Raw genomic sequence first — 12894 nt, 5'->3', positions numbered from 1 at the left:
GTTCCTTTCCTGGAGATAAAGGATGACGGAAAGCATGAGGGTCCGGGAGCCCAGCGGTGTGGGGTCTGCAGCTGCATCCGTGCAGAGCGGCTGGCAATCCTCCAAAACGCCTTGTTTCTTCTCTCCTGAGACCCCAACCCTTTATGACTCTCTCCCACATTAATGTCTAAATATGAATGACACAATGTTGCAGGGATCTGAGGATGCCTAGCCTTTACAGGATACATTTAGTTTTCTTACAAAGCTGATTTTTGAACTACAAGGCAATCACCTCATTTTTCTGGCTCACCAGTGCATATATTGCTGTGTTTCCAGGTACGTGACCATCAGCTCTCTAGTTTTTAGTATGGACTCACAGTTCCTCTGCGCGTCTAGCAACACCGAGACCGTGCACATCTTCAAGCTGGAACACCTCAGCACCAGGTCAGTCCAAGCGCCAGACAGAAATTACTCATTAGACCAAAGGAATCAGGCCATGGTTATTCTGCATTACCATTGCCAGCATAAGCGATTTCTTCCCTTTCTGAACGCCATGAACTTGGCATTGTTTATATGTCTTCCCCAAAGCAGTGACTGTGTGTTAACAAAACCTTGGTGCTGTAATGGATGGAAGCACAAAATCTGGGGTCACCCTCTTGAGTTCACACCCCGGCTCTGCCCCTTATGAGCTGAAACCCCAGACAGGCCATCTTTCTGTATACTTCAGTACCGAATAGGTGTATGCACCTTGAACTTGTGAAGATTAATGCTTGACCTAAAGCATTTAAGATAGGGCCTGGCACACAGTAAACTCCAGGAAGTCTTAGCCAATGTAGCTGTAAGTACAGCAATATGTTAATCCCTGCCGTTACTCCCACTGCTGAGTGCTTGGTAAACTCTTGCAAAGCCATGATTACAGCTGTGGCAGGAGCGGAGTGCGGGCTGTAGTGAAAAGTGTGTCTTAAATTGCAGCCAGTGGTCTGTGTATCAGCTCCTGCTGCTACTGTAACGAATTACCACAAACGTAGTGGCTTCAAACTGCACACATTCATCATCTCACAATTCTGTGGGTCTGGATGGCAGGGCTGAGTTCTCACTTGGGTCTCACAAGTCTCATGTGGCTGTGTTCTCATCTGGGGCTCAGATCCTCTTCCAAACTCATTCCTGTTACTGGCAGGCATTCAGGTCCTTGCATTTGCAGTAGAGAGGTCCTCACTTCTTTGCTGGCTCTCAGCTCTGGGCGGCAACCCACATCCCTCCTCACGTAGCCTTCAGACCAGCAATGTTGCAATGATTCCTTTCTGTGCTTCGGATTTCTTCGACTTTTGCTTCTGCTTTCTTTTTCTGGCACCAGTCAGAGAGAGCACTTTGCTTTTAAGGGCTCAGGTGATTAGATCAAGCCCACCTGGATAATCTCCTTACCTGCAGTTATCTGGGCCATATAACAACACAGTCACATATTCCAGGGACCAGGGCATGGAATCTTAGGGCCACTCCTAGAAATTATGCCTGCGATGGTGCATGAGCATTAGTTTATAGCATTAGGCACCTGCTGTGAGCATGCCCGTGTGCTCTCAGAGATACCATGCCCTGGAGAGCAGCGAAGCAAAGAAGAATCTCCTACCCAGCCATGGTCCGTGCTTGCCCAGTCCTTCCAGTAAGGTCAAGATCCTGCCTCTCATAGGACAGCAAATGGTTCAAGCCTTCCTTGGGAGACTTCAGACACCTCCTGTCTCCTGACTCTTCTCATCAGTGTCACTATGGAAATTGACCTATGAAGTGTTAGCCATGAGCTCAGTTATGCTCGGAAAGCAGACACTAGCGGTATTCACAGCCTGGCCTTTGTACACTGATAGAGTGTTTCATCTTCACTAGAGATTCTCACACACTAACCCCCTCGGGTCCTCACTATATTCCTAGAAGGCAGGCAGGGTTGGGTGTCGTGACTGAGGAAACTGAGGCTCAGAGAAGTTCAGCATCCTGCCCAAAGCCGGCCTCTGTCTCCAGATCCCAGGGGCCACGTGTAAGTGCCCCATTCTGCACTCCCGCCGGGCTTCTAGAGCTGCTCCAGAGTGGAAAGCCCAGAACTGTCACTCAGAAATGTTCCAAACACCTGCGCCTACACTGGGTCTCACAACATGGCCGAGAGGCCCCTCTCTGTGGCCGAAAGAAATTCTGCTCCTGGTGTGGCAGAACATATATGAGAAAAATACCTTTTCCACCTAATTAGTAGATATTGTACTTGGCCTCTGCTACGTATGTGTAGTGTGTGTCTCTGACACGGAACCCAGCCCCTGTCCCCTCTCTCCTGAAACTCCATCCAGTGGCCCAGCAACCAAGCCAGTGAGCGCCGGGGACTTTTCTGTCCTGGCTCTGACTTCCCTCTCTGGGTCAGTGTAATGCTCTGGGTCTGGAAACCTCGTCCCCATCGGCGCTGACGCCCTAAGGGCTGCTCCCTTCTCACCCCTCAGTCTTCCTGGAGCCCTGTGAAGGTCTACCCTGTGGACACATATCCCAAAGCTCACTGTTGGCCCTGTAGCTCTTCTAACTCTGCCCATTTTCCCCATAGATTATATCTGTTTTCTAGATGTTTCCATCATGTCTCAGACAGCTTCTAAAATTTAAGCCCAGATCTCTTCCAGAGCTTAAATTCATCACCACCTCTTGTCGTAGGCTGGAGCACTGGAGGACGGCTGGGTGTCAGGAGAGCCTTCCACCCAGGGTTCCGTGACTGCGTGACCCCAGGCGGCTGCTCTCGTCACGTCTCTGTCTGAGTTCATTACCAGTGCTTCAGACAGGAAGCTGCCGTTTGAACTCACTTTCCATCTAGGCTCTCCTGTGTCTGCCCGTGAGCTCGGACAACCAGGAGCAGAAGTTCGGAATGGTTCTTGACTCTCCCCTGAGCGTCCATGAACTGTCACCACATCCTTCCTGAGATGTCCCTCATTTGACTCTTCAGTCCCATTTCCCTGGCCACTGCCCTTAACCACATCTTTATTCTCTTGTCTGAGTCCTCACTCTTCTGTTCAGGCTCACCCCTAGTCTCTTCTTACCCATCTATCCTGTATCTTCCTAATGGACTAATCGTCTGAAAATCCTTCTTTGAACATGACCCAACCTTCTCAGAAACTTTGACCCCCTTTGCCTTTGGGAATGAAGTCCCTGCCCCTCCAGCCTGACATTCAAGGCTCTTCTTGGTGCCCCTTATCTGCTGCAGCAGCCTTCCTGCCTCTCCCACCTCAGCCAGACTAGTGTAGCTGACTCCTGGGGGCGTCACTCATCTATGGGGCATCTGCAGTGTCCTCCTCCCCATGCCCTACCCGCTGGCACCACCCTGCCCTGCAGTTCTGAGTCACACCTGCCTTCAGAGCCCAGCCCAGTGGCCACCACCCCCAGAACCTCTTCCCTCCCTGCAGACACTGTCTTATCTCATAGCATTTCATGTGCCTGGCACTGTGTGAAGCCCTCCACAGTGTTGACTTGTTTGTTCGCATGTGAAGCTTGTTGTCACACCACCCTGCCAGGCAGGTGGCTGTGGTCATCCCTGTTTTCCAGAGAGGAAATGGAAACAGAGAAGAGCAGGAACTCCATTCGCCTCCCCAGCTCTGTGGGGCTGAAGTAGCTAATGCCTGGGCCATGTGTGGCACCTTCTGTTAACTATTCCTGTTTTCTTTTTTTTTTTATATCTATGCTACATGTCCACCTTGAATGCAGGACCTGAGTGTTATAACTCCTTGTAAATACCATCCCTTAGCACCGAGCCGTAGGGCACCACTAGAGGGGTGCTTCATGATGTCTAGGATCGCAGAATGATAGCACTGTGCCTAAAAGGGCCCGCCGCTCAGGTGAGAACATCAGCACCCAGAAATGTTTGTCCAAAGACTGCCCGGCCAGTTGGTAGTAAGCAAGAAATAAACCCCAGGGCTTCTGAGCTGCAACGTCTGGTCCCATAGACAAGTGGCCTCCCAGCAGGGGCTCCTGGGAGCACGGGTAGCCACCCTGGTCCTTGGATGTGCTGAGCACTGTGCAGAGCATGAAGGCAGACGTGTGTGCCCGTGCATCCTCACCGACAGCCTCTCTCACCAACAGCACTCACCCGCTTTGTCTGGGGGAGGCCCTGGGTGAAGTCCAGTGACTACAGGGGACGTTCCAGGTCCCTCTGAATTACCTCCACCATTATGACTCACTGGGCACCTGTGTGGCTCCAGGGCTGTAATCAAATATGGCCCCAAGCGTCCTGCCCGGAGACTTGCTTCCCACTCAGTCTGGCTTGGGAGGCCTTAACAGTGAAATCCGTCTGTTCTTCCGTGAGCCCGGGACAGTCTTGAGCTTCTTTTTCAGAGTCTGGATATCCATTCCATCTCGTTTTCCACCCTGGCCGCGTATCAGAAATCTAGAAATCAGACTAATCATCAGCCACAACTTTTTAATGTAGCACATGGAGTAGCACTGGGAACCTCTTAACAGCTTTACAATGGCTCTCAGGCAGGACAAACAAGCCCTGGGTGCCCTTTGGTACTGCCAGAATCGTATGTCCTCACTTTTTCTGGGTGGGCAGAACATTACGCTCAGGCGGTTTCTTCCTGTTGCGGTGAATGCAGCTCGGAACAGTCGGGTGTGTAGATCATTGGCTCCATGCCAGCGCCTGCAGCTCAGCTCATCTCCGCCTATGCATTGTTCCCCCCACGCAGTCGGCCAGAAGAGCCTTCAACCTGGAGTGGCTACATGGGAAAGATGTTCATGGCAGCTTCCAACTACCTCCCCGCCCAGGTGTCAGACATGATCAACCAGGACAGGGCCTTCGCCACCGGGCGTTTGAATTTCTCTGGGCAGAGAAACATCTGCACCCTCTCAACGTATGTATGGCACCACCCACTCTCAACAAGCAGGAGCTCTTACAGGTTGATTTTCCCAAAGCACAAAATCCCCAAACGTGTGAAAAGAGAAAGAGAAGGCAGCCAAGAGGAAGGGTGAGCAAAATCCAAACCCTACTGCCCCTGATCAGCAGCTTTTCTGTCTGATTATAATACATTCTCAGGGCAGCCAGACACTGGCACAGGAGTGTAAACCTTATGGTTATAATTATTCTGTCTTGAAGACAATTCCTGTTTTACATAATTCTGCCAAGAGCCTCCAGTTCTATTGTCTAGGTTCAGACACCTATGGGGTTGACAGATATTTTACCAGAGAAGTTTAAAGGAGGTTTATTAAAGAAGTTGAACACTTAAGTTTCATAAACACAGCCAGCTGAGATGGTAAGCCACTTTTGCAATTTTTTTCCTTTCTGCCACTGTTAAAGGCAGAAATGCACTTAAAAGAGAGACTGTGTCCCACTTAGGTAAGCTCATGTTTTTGCTGGCAGCAGCTTTCCCCAGAGCAATAGTGTGCACATTACATCATTTCGTCTCATCCATACAACCATTTTCAAAGACAAGAAATAATCCTCAAGGTGGATCACTGGGTCAGAATGCAGAAAGTAGCCAGAAACCCAGGATCTGGGGCTGGTGGGCTGAGGGCGTCTGATGGCGGCGTGAAAGGAGGTGGGGACGGTGAGGCTGAGTGAGGTTTTGTCACCTGAAGCTGGTCCGTTACCCGTCTCTGCTGTAATCACAGCCCTTGTTTTACTTGGCTCTTAGGATCCAGAAATTGCCAAGGCTGTTAGTTGCATCATCCGACGGACACCTTTACATCTACAACTTGGACCCTCAGGACGGAGGGGAATGTGTCTTAATCAAGACCCACAGGTGAAGAGATGAGTTTTCAGAATCATAGCCTTTCAAGGGCTGGTCGCGTAGAACTGTCCCTTGGCCAAGAGTGACAGTCTTTCCTTTTCCTGGGCACTGTGAGTGGCAAACCTCGGCGTGGGCACCTGCTTGTGTTGGGTTCAAGGTCAGGCACCCTCACCACATGGTTTGCTTCTGGAAACGTGCCCAGATGAGTAATGCACACTTGAAGAAATGGAGTGTCTTCCCGCTCAGCCTTTCCTCCTTGTACATTCCGTGTACATAATGGGTGCTCAAAAGTGTTTACCGAATTGAATCGAGACGTTCTCTCCACGTCTGTGACCAAGTGCAGGCGCCGTTTTCCTGCTGTGGATGGGACGCCATGAGCGGCCGCAGCCCTTGTCCATGGGGCGCCCCATGTGAGCAGGGCTTACTGACCTGCCAGAGGGAACCAGGAGTGCAAAGGGCCAGCCCTCGTTTGTTAAATATAAGGGGCAGGCATCCCGTGGAGCGGCGGGATTGGCGCTGGCACTGAAGGGCACTGCAGTCCCTGTGGGCCCAGCAGGCCACCCTCGGCCCCCTGCTTTAAGCCAAGTGGTCTCGCATGCGCTCCCCAGTGCTTCTGCTTTACAAAGTGGCCTGGACATGTGATGATCTCTTTTCCTTTCTTTCCCCTCTTAACTGCTGCAATTAGCTTGCTTAGCTCAGGAACAACAGATGAGAATAAAGAAAATGACCTCAGGCCTTCATTACCTCAGTCTTACGCAGCAACCGTAGCCAGACCCGGCCCATCTTCAGCCTCCACGGTGCCAGGTGAGTGGCGGTGGTGCGCGCGGGGGCGCTGCGGAGACCCACCTGACAGCGACCCCCCCGTCTGTGCACTACTGCCCGCGCATGCGCTCTCCTAGGTGAGCCACGGAACCCTCGGGCCCTAAGCCCCGCAGGCCTGGCGCAGCATGGCTGGGTCCCGAACAAGTAGCAATCACTCTTCGCCTCCTTGAGAATCATGAACAATAGACAATTTGAGCTCCTGGGGTGGAGGGTGGGGGACTCCGGGGGTTCAGGGGCTTAGAGCCCAGAGACATCGGTGGGGGTGGGGATTCGCTTCATCTGAAGCACAGTCGGTCTAGTCGACAGGGTAAGGTGGCCTCTGTAAAGGTTTCCCCGGACTCCCACTTTCCCTGAGGTCCTGCCCTGGGGTGGCGGCATCGGGCCAGACCGTGTGGCTTCTCTCATGTCTCCTCGGTTTCCAGGTTATTCTGAGGACGGCGGGGCGCTCCGAGGAGAGGTCATTCCCGAACACGAGTTTGCGACGGGACCAGTGTGTCTGGATGATGAGAATGAATTCCCCCCTGTGAGCATTAGGGACCCCTAACAGAGCAGCTCAGCCCCTAGGTCGGAAGGAGGGCTTCACCTCAGCCGGAGGCGACGTCCCTTCCCCTGCTGTCCAGCCCAACAGCTAACCCTCCTGGTACTCAGAAGGCCACAGGACGCAAATGGTGCCACATGCCCCAGGTCCTACAGACTAGCAGTCAGGTGTCGTGCTAAGCCCAGCAGCACAGGGCATCACCACGGCCTCCCTGCGCGCAGAGGCCTGGCATCCTTGGCTTCGCTTCTTTAGCGCTGTCTCTGCTGCTCATAGGTAGCAAGTCATGCCTGCGTAGCCTCTTATTTTCCTGAGGGTCCTGAGGGTGCCTGCAGAACGCTGCCGCCTTTGTGCTAAAGAGATGACGATCTAGCAGCGCTGGGCCACTGCAGTCTGCAGGCCAGGTGGACCCTCACCCACCTTCGGCTCTGACAGGGCAGACCCCAGTTCCCCAGCAGCTGTGGGGAGAGTGGGGGCAGCAGTGGAGCCTCCTCCCCGCCCCCAGCTGGGCTTCCCAGTGCCCTGTTCAGCTGTTCTGGCAGCAAGAGCTCCCAGCGATTTTGTGGGGGCAAGGGGCACACGCTGGGCTTGACTTCTCCAAGCCTCTGGTCTGAACAGAAGATGCTCCTCCTGGGAGGCTGCCAGGGACTCCTTAGCTCCTGATTTTTCAAGCTTCCATGTAGCACAACATATAAACCCCTCTTTGAGCTTCAGTTAGAGAACAGCCCAGAGAGTCGACTTGAACTCATTTAAAGATGGAAGCAGTGTTCAGCCAAGACTTGGAGAGTCAGCTGAGTGGCCCTCCAGACGCCAGAGAGAAGTAGCCATTTGGGCATCGCTTCAGCACCCCTGAGATGTCATGTGCTTTCTCCTGATTGCTATTTGGTGTCAGTTGAGATTCCATTTGAAAAAGGGTGGCATGCAGGTCTGGCTTCTTTCTTGCATAGATCCACAGGACTATCTGGTAAGCCAAGCTAGCTGTAAAAAAAAAGCTCTTGCAGGGCCCTTTGTGCATGACTGGAGGGCTGTGTTTGACTTCCCATAAAAGCTCTATAGATTGCAGTTTGAGATTTACATTTCTGGCTTTCAGTAAGCAGATTGCCAAATACAATGCCAACAAGTTTCTACTTTAGGGGTGGAGAGCAGTGGTTCTCAAAAATACTGATTATAAATCTTAAAACATCTGTTGGCTTGCTGCCTCGCAATAAACCAGTTGTTTTGCCTCTGGGTTCTCATGCCCCAGCTAGCCACAAAGGGAGTTTTTCTGTTCCCCAAAAGTTGGTGGTTATTTTGTCTGAAGTGGCATCTTCCAGGGATCAGGGCAAGTCAGACGCAGTGAGGAGAAATGTGACCGTCCTACTCTGGTGAGGTTTACAGCATTCGCTCTTGAGGTTCCATTTCAGTAATTTTGGTAAAAGTCCATAACTGCTATAAAAGATTATTTGATTATTAATTAGATTCTTAACTGTAATCTGAGTAAACCCCACAACCTCTTATATTTGCAGAATTGGGATACTTCAGATACTGGCATTCAGGAGGTATTCCCTTGCCCAAGAAAACCTGTATTTAACAACAGGTACACTGTGTAGGTCATTTGTTTGGAGTAAAAAAAAAAAAATTTTAAGACGCTCCTTAAGTTCTAGTGCTAAGACTTGTCAAGATGCCTATTTGGCCACACCCTGCCAGGAAGCTGCATACAAGCCAATTGTCCTGTCTCCCTCTTAAGGACCAAATGAGTGAACATTGGTTCAGATTGCATCAGACATTTTTATGCATACACAAGAAAGGCTTTCTGCCAGTCACTGACGTTGCCTGCAGGTAGACATGAGGGAGGGCCCGGCTCCTGCAGAGTTACTGTGTTGGCATCGGCAGGCTTCTCCAGGCCGCTGCACAAGGGTCAGACAGAGGTGAGAGCGCTGTGCGATGTTCTCTCAGCACAGACCATCTCAGTCGTGCCCTTCTTGGCAGTAACATTCAGCTGGAGATGTTAGACCATTTCCTCTCTCTGCCTTTATTCTGAATTGTTGTGCCTATTACCAATATTTGTCCAGAATTTACATCTCAACCCACTGGAATCATCAGAAACTTCCAAGATTGCAAAAGGATCTTGGAGTCTTGGCTTGGTTAAAATCACTGCTTATAGTTATGAACATGGCCTTAACCTGGATAATCTCATAAGGGGCACCCTGGGCCTTTGTTTTAAGAACGTGGGTCAGCAGTAATGGTCTTTTTAAAAAATATATTGGCATGTCCCTGTACTTGATCACTCTTATATCCTTGGGATTTACTTTGCTCCATGAAAAATGAAAAGAAAAGAGAACTGATCATTTCTGGTACCTTAGAGAGATGCTATATTCAGGAGGGTGGGCAGCTTTTGTTTCAGTAACAAACCAACCTTTACAAGTCTGATTATTTTCTGATACTAGTCTTGTGAGTAAGAGTAAGGGAACTGGGGTCAAGGGTATTTACTGACTTTTTAATAGTGATGTAGCAGTCTGTGTTTACAAAATAAGCCTTTTTAAAAAACACATGTACATACAGATATACATGCACATATATATTTTATATATAATCTGTATTTTCTGAAACCGTGCCCTACTCGTGCAGAGCTAAATAAGATGGGTGAGTTTTCTGCAGCCATGGGTGAGAGTCAATCTGTGGACAGGTGCAAACACTCTGCAGTGCCCAGCCGCGCCACTGACCCTGCATGGGCCCAGATCTGTTGATAATGCAGCCTGCCTAACAGCGTCTTCCTGGAAAGAGTAAGGCCATTCTGTTTTGATTTTGGTAGATAATCTTGTGCCGTGGAAGTCAGAAGGGCAAAACGAAGCAGTCCTGATGAGAAGCGCACCTCAGAAATCAGGACACCCCCTATCAGGTGGTTTTGGAGAGAACAAGGAAGGTGGAAGAATGGAGTGCGATTGTGTCTGCGGAAAGTGGGGCAGGACCCCCGGGTGCTGCCTGCTTAAGCCACAGGACATGGTTCACTGCTCAGCGAGCTCTCAGCCCTGGCCACCAGTGGGTATGGGAGGCACTGTCCACCTCCTGCTATTTACAGCCTGTCACAGCCATAGTGTCAATACTAACTAACCATATTGGTCTATAACCGGAATTTTATATTAAAAAGGGCATCCTTTTTAAATGTATGCTGTGTAAAAATGTACTTATAGGAAAACTTCTTTGAATTGTATTTCTTGTATATTACATACATCTAGAGAGAGACTATTTTAAGCCAGGCAAAGTATTTTTGCTGTGATTGGAATAAATCATTTATTACCTTTGAGTCCCAGTTAGGACACTAATAATAAAATCATAGCAATGCATTTTTGAGGTTTTAAATTTTTATTTTATTTCCAGGAAGAACTCGTAAAACCTTTGAAATATAGTCATTTGATCTTCAAAAGGGAGTGACGAGGCAGGTAGGGTCATGGGCTTATCTGTGGGCTCTTCTGCTCTGAGGCCTGGAAATGGATCTAACTTTGTCTAGTCAACATCTATGCTACACGAGGCATCCCCCAGGACTGCCTAAAAATGGAGGGTCTCAGGTCCCACCCCACACCGACTGAGTCAGAATCTGCACTTTTCACAAGATCCCAGGTGATCTGTATGCATATTAAAGACAGAGAAGCACTGCTCTAGATACCAGTGGAATGAATTGGTGCTAAATGACCAGCAAATCTGAGTACATGAAAAGGAAATGAAAATGCATTGAGCATCTGTTCTGTGTCATGTAATGTGCCAGGCATTTGTTATATATTGCCTTATTTAATCATGAAGATCATCTTGCAAGTTAGGTTAAATAATTGCCCAAGTTGAAAAACGAGTTGAACCTGGTCTGACCCCAAAACCTGTGTGCTTTCTATTACAGCTTGGCACATCTGTTCTCTTAAACAGGCACACAGGAAGGACAGTGGGGGGCTTCAAAACAAAATTCTGAGGCTTTAAAGCATAACTGTAGAGAGTAAAACTGAAGCTGGGATATGAACCTGTCCCGTCTCATTTCCTGATACCTCTTCTCTTGGGAAACTCGGTCTGTTAGTTGGTTTGGCAGCGACAGGCAGTTTGGTAGGGGTTACAGCAGGGAGTAACCGAGGGATCCTGAGTGTAATCCGCTCTGGAGACGTTGTCACCAGCGATGTCCAGAAGGATGTCTGCCAGCACCTCCCTGACTTCGGGCAGCACACTCTGGAATTCAGCACTGCCTCTTTCTAGAGGTACCGCTTCTGCAACATCATCTTCGAGATTAAAAATAAGGGGAGGCTCGTGATGCTGCTCAGCCCCAATGCTCCCATCACAGGCCGTGGCTCCACCTGGGAAGGTGACAACAAATACCCCATCAAACCCAGCCAGGCCCTCTGTTGGAAAGGGGAGAACTGTGGTCCGTTATAAACTAAGTCAGCATGCCAGGACTTGAATATTCAAATGGGTGCGTTCTCTGATAAATGGCCATGAGAATCTATGTGCTTCATTCCAGTGATGCTTCTATTATCCAAAACGATTTGCAACGTCTTGCACATGCCTTCAGAGCGAGCACAGCACTCACTCAAATATCTTTCATCTCTACCCTTCGGGAGTAAATAGATTTTTGAAAATCAGCTTCTTGAGTTCCAAAGATACTCAGTTTGGTGAATGAGGCAGAAAGGCAAGGTGAGGAATTTTACTTGGGGTTGCAGCTGAGATTCTTGTATGAATTAGAATATGGCTAGTAAAGCAGTCTCAGAAGATGAGCAACAGAGACGTGCGCAGGGACAGCAGCATCACTGGCTGTTCGTGATGCAGATGACTTTTGTTTCTGCCTTTTCTGTGCAAGAAGTAGTTAAACTATCTGACAGAAATGAATATTCCATAAGCAAAAAGAATTAAGGCAAAGGATAACCCTTGGAAATACAGGAATTCCTAAACATCTGCTTTGCCTCTGAGCTTCTTAGCAGCCAAACATTAATGATAGAAACTTACCAATTGCTCCCAGGAAGCAGAGCTGTCTTTGGCACTGAGGTGTGAGAAATGTTTCCAGTGGCTCCTCCTACGGGGGACCCTGTATGATTGAATGTTCAACAACATTCTTGGGGAAACCACCATTGTGAGATGAAGATGGTTCAGCTCTTGACTTCACACCCTTCGCTATGAGAGCATAATGCCAAGATGCAATTCAGTAAAAACAAATCTACCGGGGCCAAAGCCATACTACCTGAGGATGCAGCATCCAGTCTGGACAGAAATAAAATTTGAAGTACTGAGTAAGAAGAATGGGTATCTCACAGAGTCTTTAGGCAGCCCTCCATTAGTGGTTTTCCTCCTCTGACCGAGATTCGGGCTACGTTCAGCAGAACGTAAGAGTTACTGCCTTTGCCGAGAGTTTGCAGTTCACTTTGGCTCTTCGTTACCAATCAAGGTTGGTGGCATGAGATCTGGCAATCAGTCAAGCAAAGGTTGGGACCAACTCCAATGATAAAAGTTACAGACTTCCACTGAAGGGAAGAGTGGAGTAGCTTGCAAAGAACTACCCCTCCGGTGGCAGCAATTCTAAATTCTAGGCAACATATTTAAAAATACATACACAAAATTGACACCACTAGGAAATTACCAAAGCAAGCAGAAACTGAAAAGACATTGATCGTTCAATGAAGGAGGCCACACTGGGTTGGGTCTGTGCTTAAAAGATGTTTTTCTCCAGGAGATTGTCCCCACCACCCCGTGGAATGTGCAGCACAGAGCAGTGAGAGCCCAAGGAGAAGGCTGTGGTCTCTCTGGCTTGAGGTGTCGGGGGACAGAGTTCAGTGCTGCCACAAGAGAAGAAAACTGATAGATGAAATCCTGGGAAGGAGG

General features: G+C 49.3%; 2 protein-coding genes across 11 annotated transcripts in view; one reads left to right on the top strand and one right to left on the bottom strand.

Annotated features, from left to right (window-relative positions):
• WIPI1 (WD repeat domain, phosphoinositide interacting 1) overlaps positions 1–10391 on the top strand; it is a 30770-nt gene extending 20379 nt beyond the window's left edge. Inside the window, exons 8-13 of the mRNA XM_036899827.2 lie at positions 316–423; positions 4671–4835; positions 5616–5723; positions 6397–6515; positions 6956–7056; positions 9860–10391. Of these exons, the coding sequence (XP_036755722.1) occupies positions 316–423; positions 4671–4835; positions 5616–5723; positions 6397–6515; positions 6956–7056; positions 9860–9907 (649 nt within the window). The 3' untranslated portion in view covers positions 9908–10391. The remainder of the gene's footprint in view (positions 1–315; positions 424–4670; positions 4836–5615; positions 5724–6396; positions 6516–6955; positions 7057–9859) is intronic.
• The window catches only part of ARSG (arylsulfatase G), a 146506-nt gene that overhangs the window by 27971 nt on the left and 105641 nt on the right, over positions 1–12894 (bottom strand). For 4 of the 10 annotated variants that reach the window (XM_036899813.2, XM_036899817.2, XM_036899818.2 and 1 more), the window contains one exon: positions 10419–11378. The exons of 1 other annotated variant lie outside the window; for it this stretch is intronic. In XM_036899813.2, coding sequence (XP_036755708.1) covers positions 11104–11378 — 275 coding nt within the window. In that variant the 3' untranslated portion in view covers positions 10419–11103. Of the gene's footprint in view, positions 1–10416; positions 11379–12894 lie in introns of those variants that run through there. 5 more of the 10 variants (XM_036899811.2, XM_036899812.2, XM_036899825.2 and 2 more) reach the window with 4 other exon arrangements.

The sequence above is a fragment of the Manis pentadactyla genome, chromosome 4, assembly GCF_030020395.1.
Source record: "Manis pentadactyla isolate mManPen7 chromosome 4, mManPen7.hap1, whole genome shotgun sequence".
In the NCBI taxonomy this organism is placed as follows: Eukaryota; Metazoa; Chordata; class Mammalia; order Pholidota; family Manidae; genus Manis; species Manis pentadactyla.
This window is presented reverse-complemented; position numbering and strand designations above follow the sequence as displayed.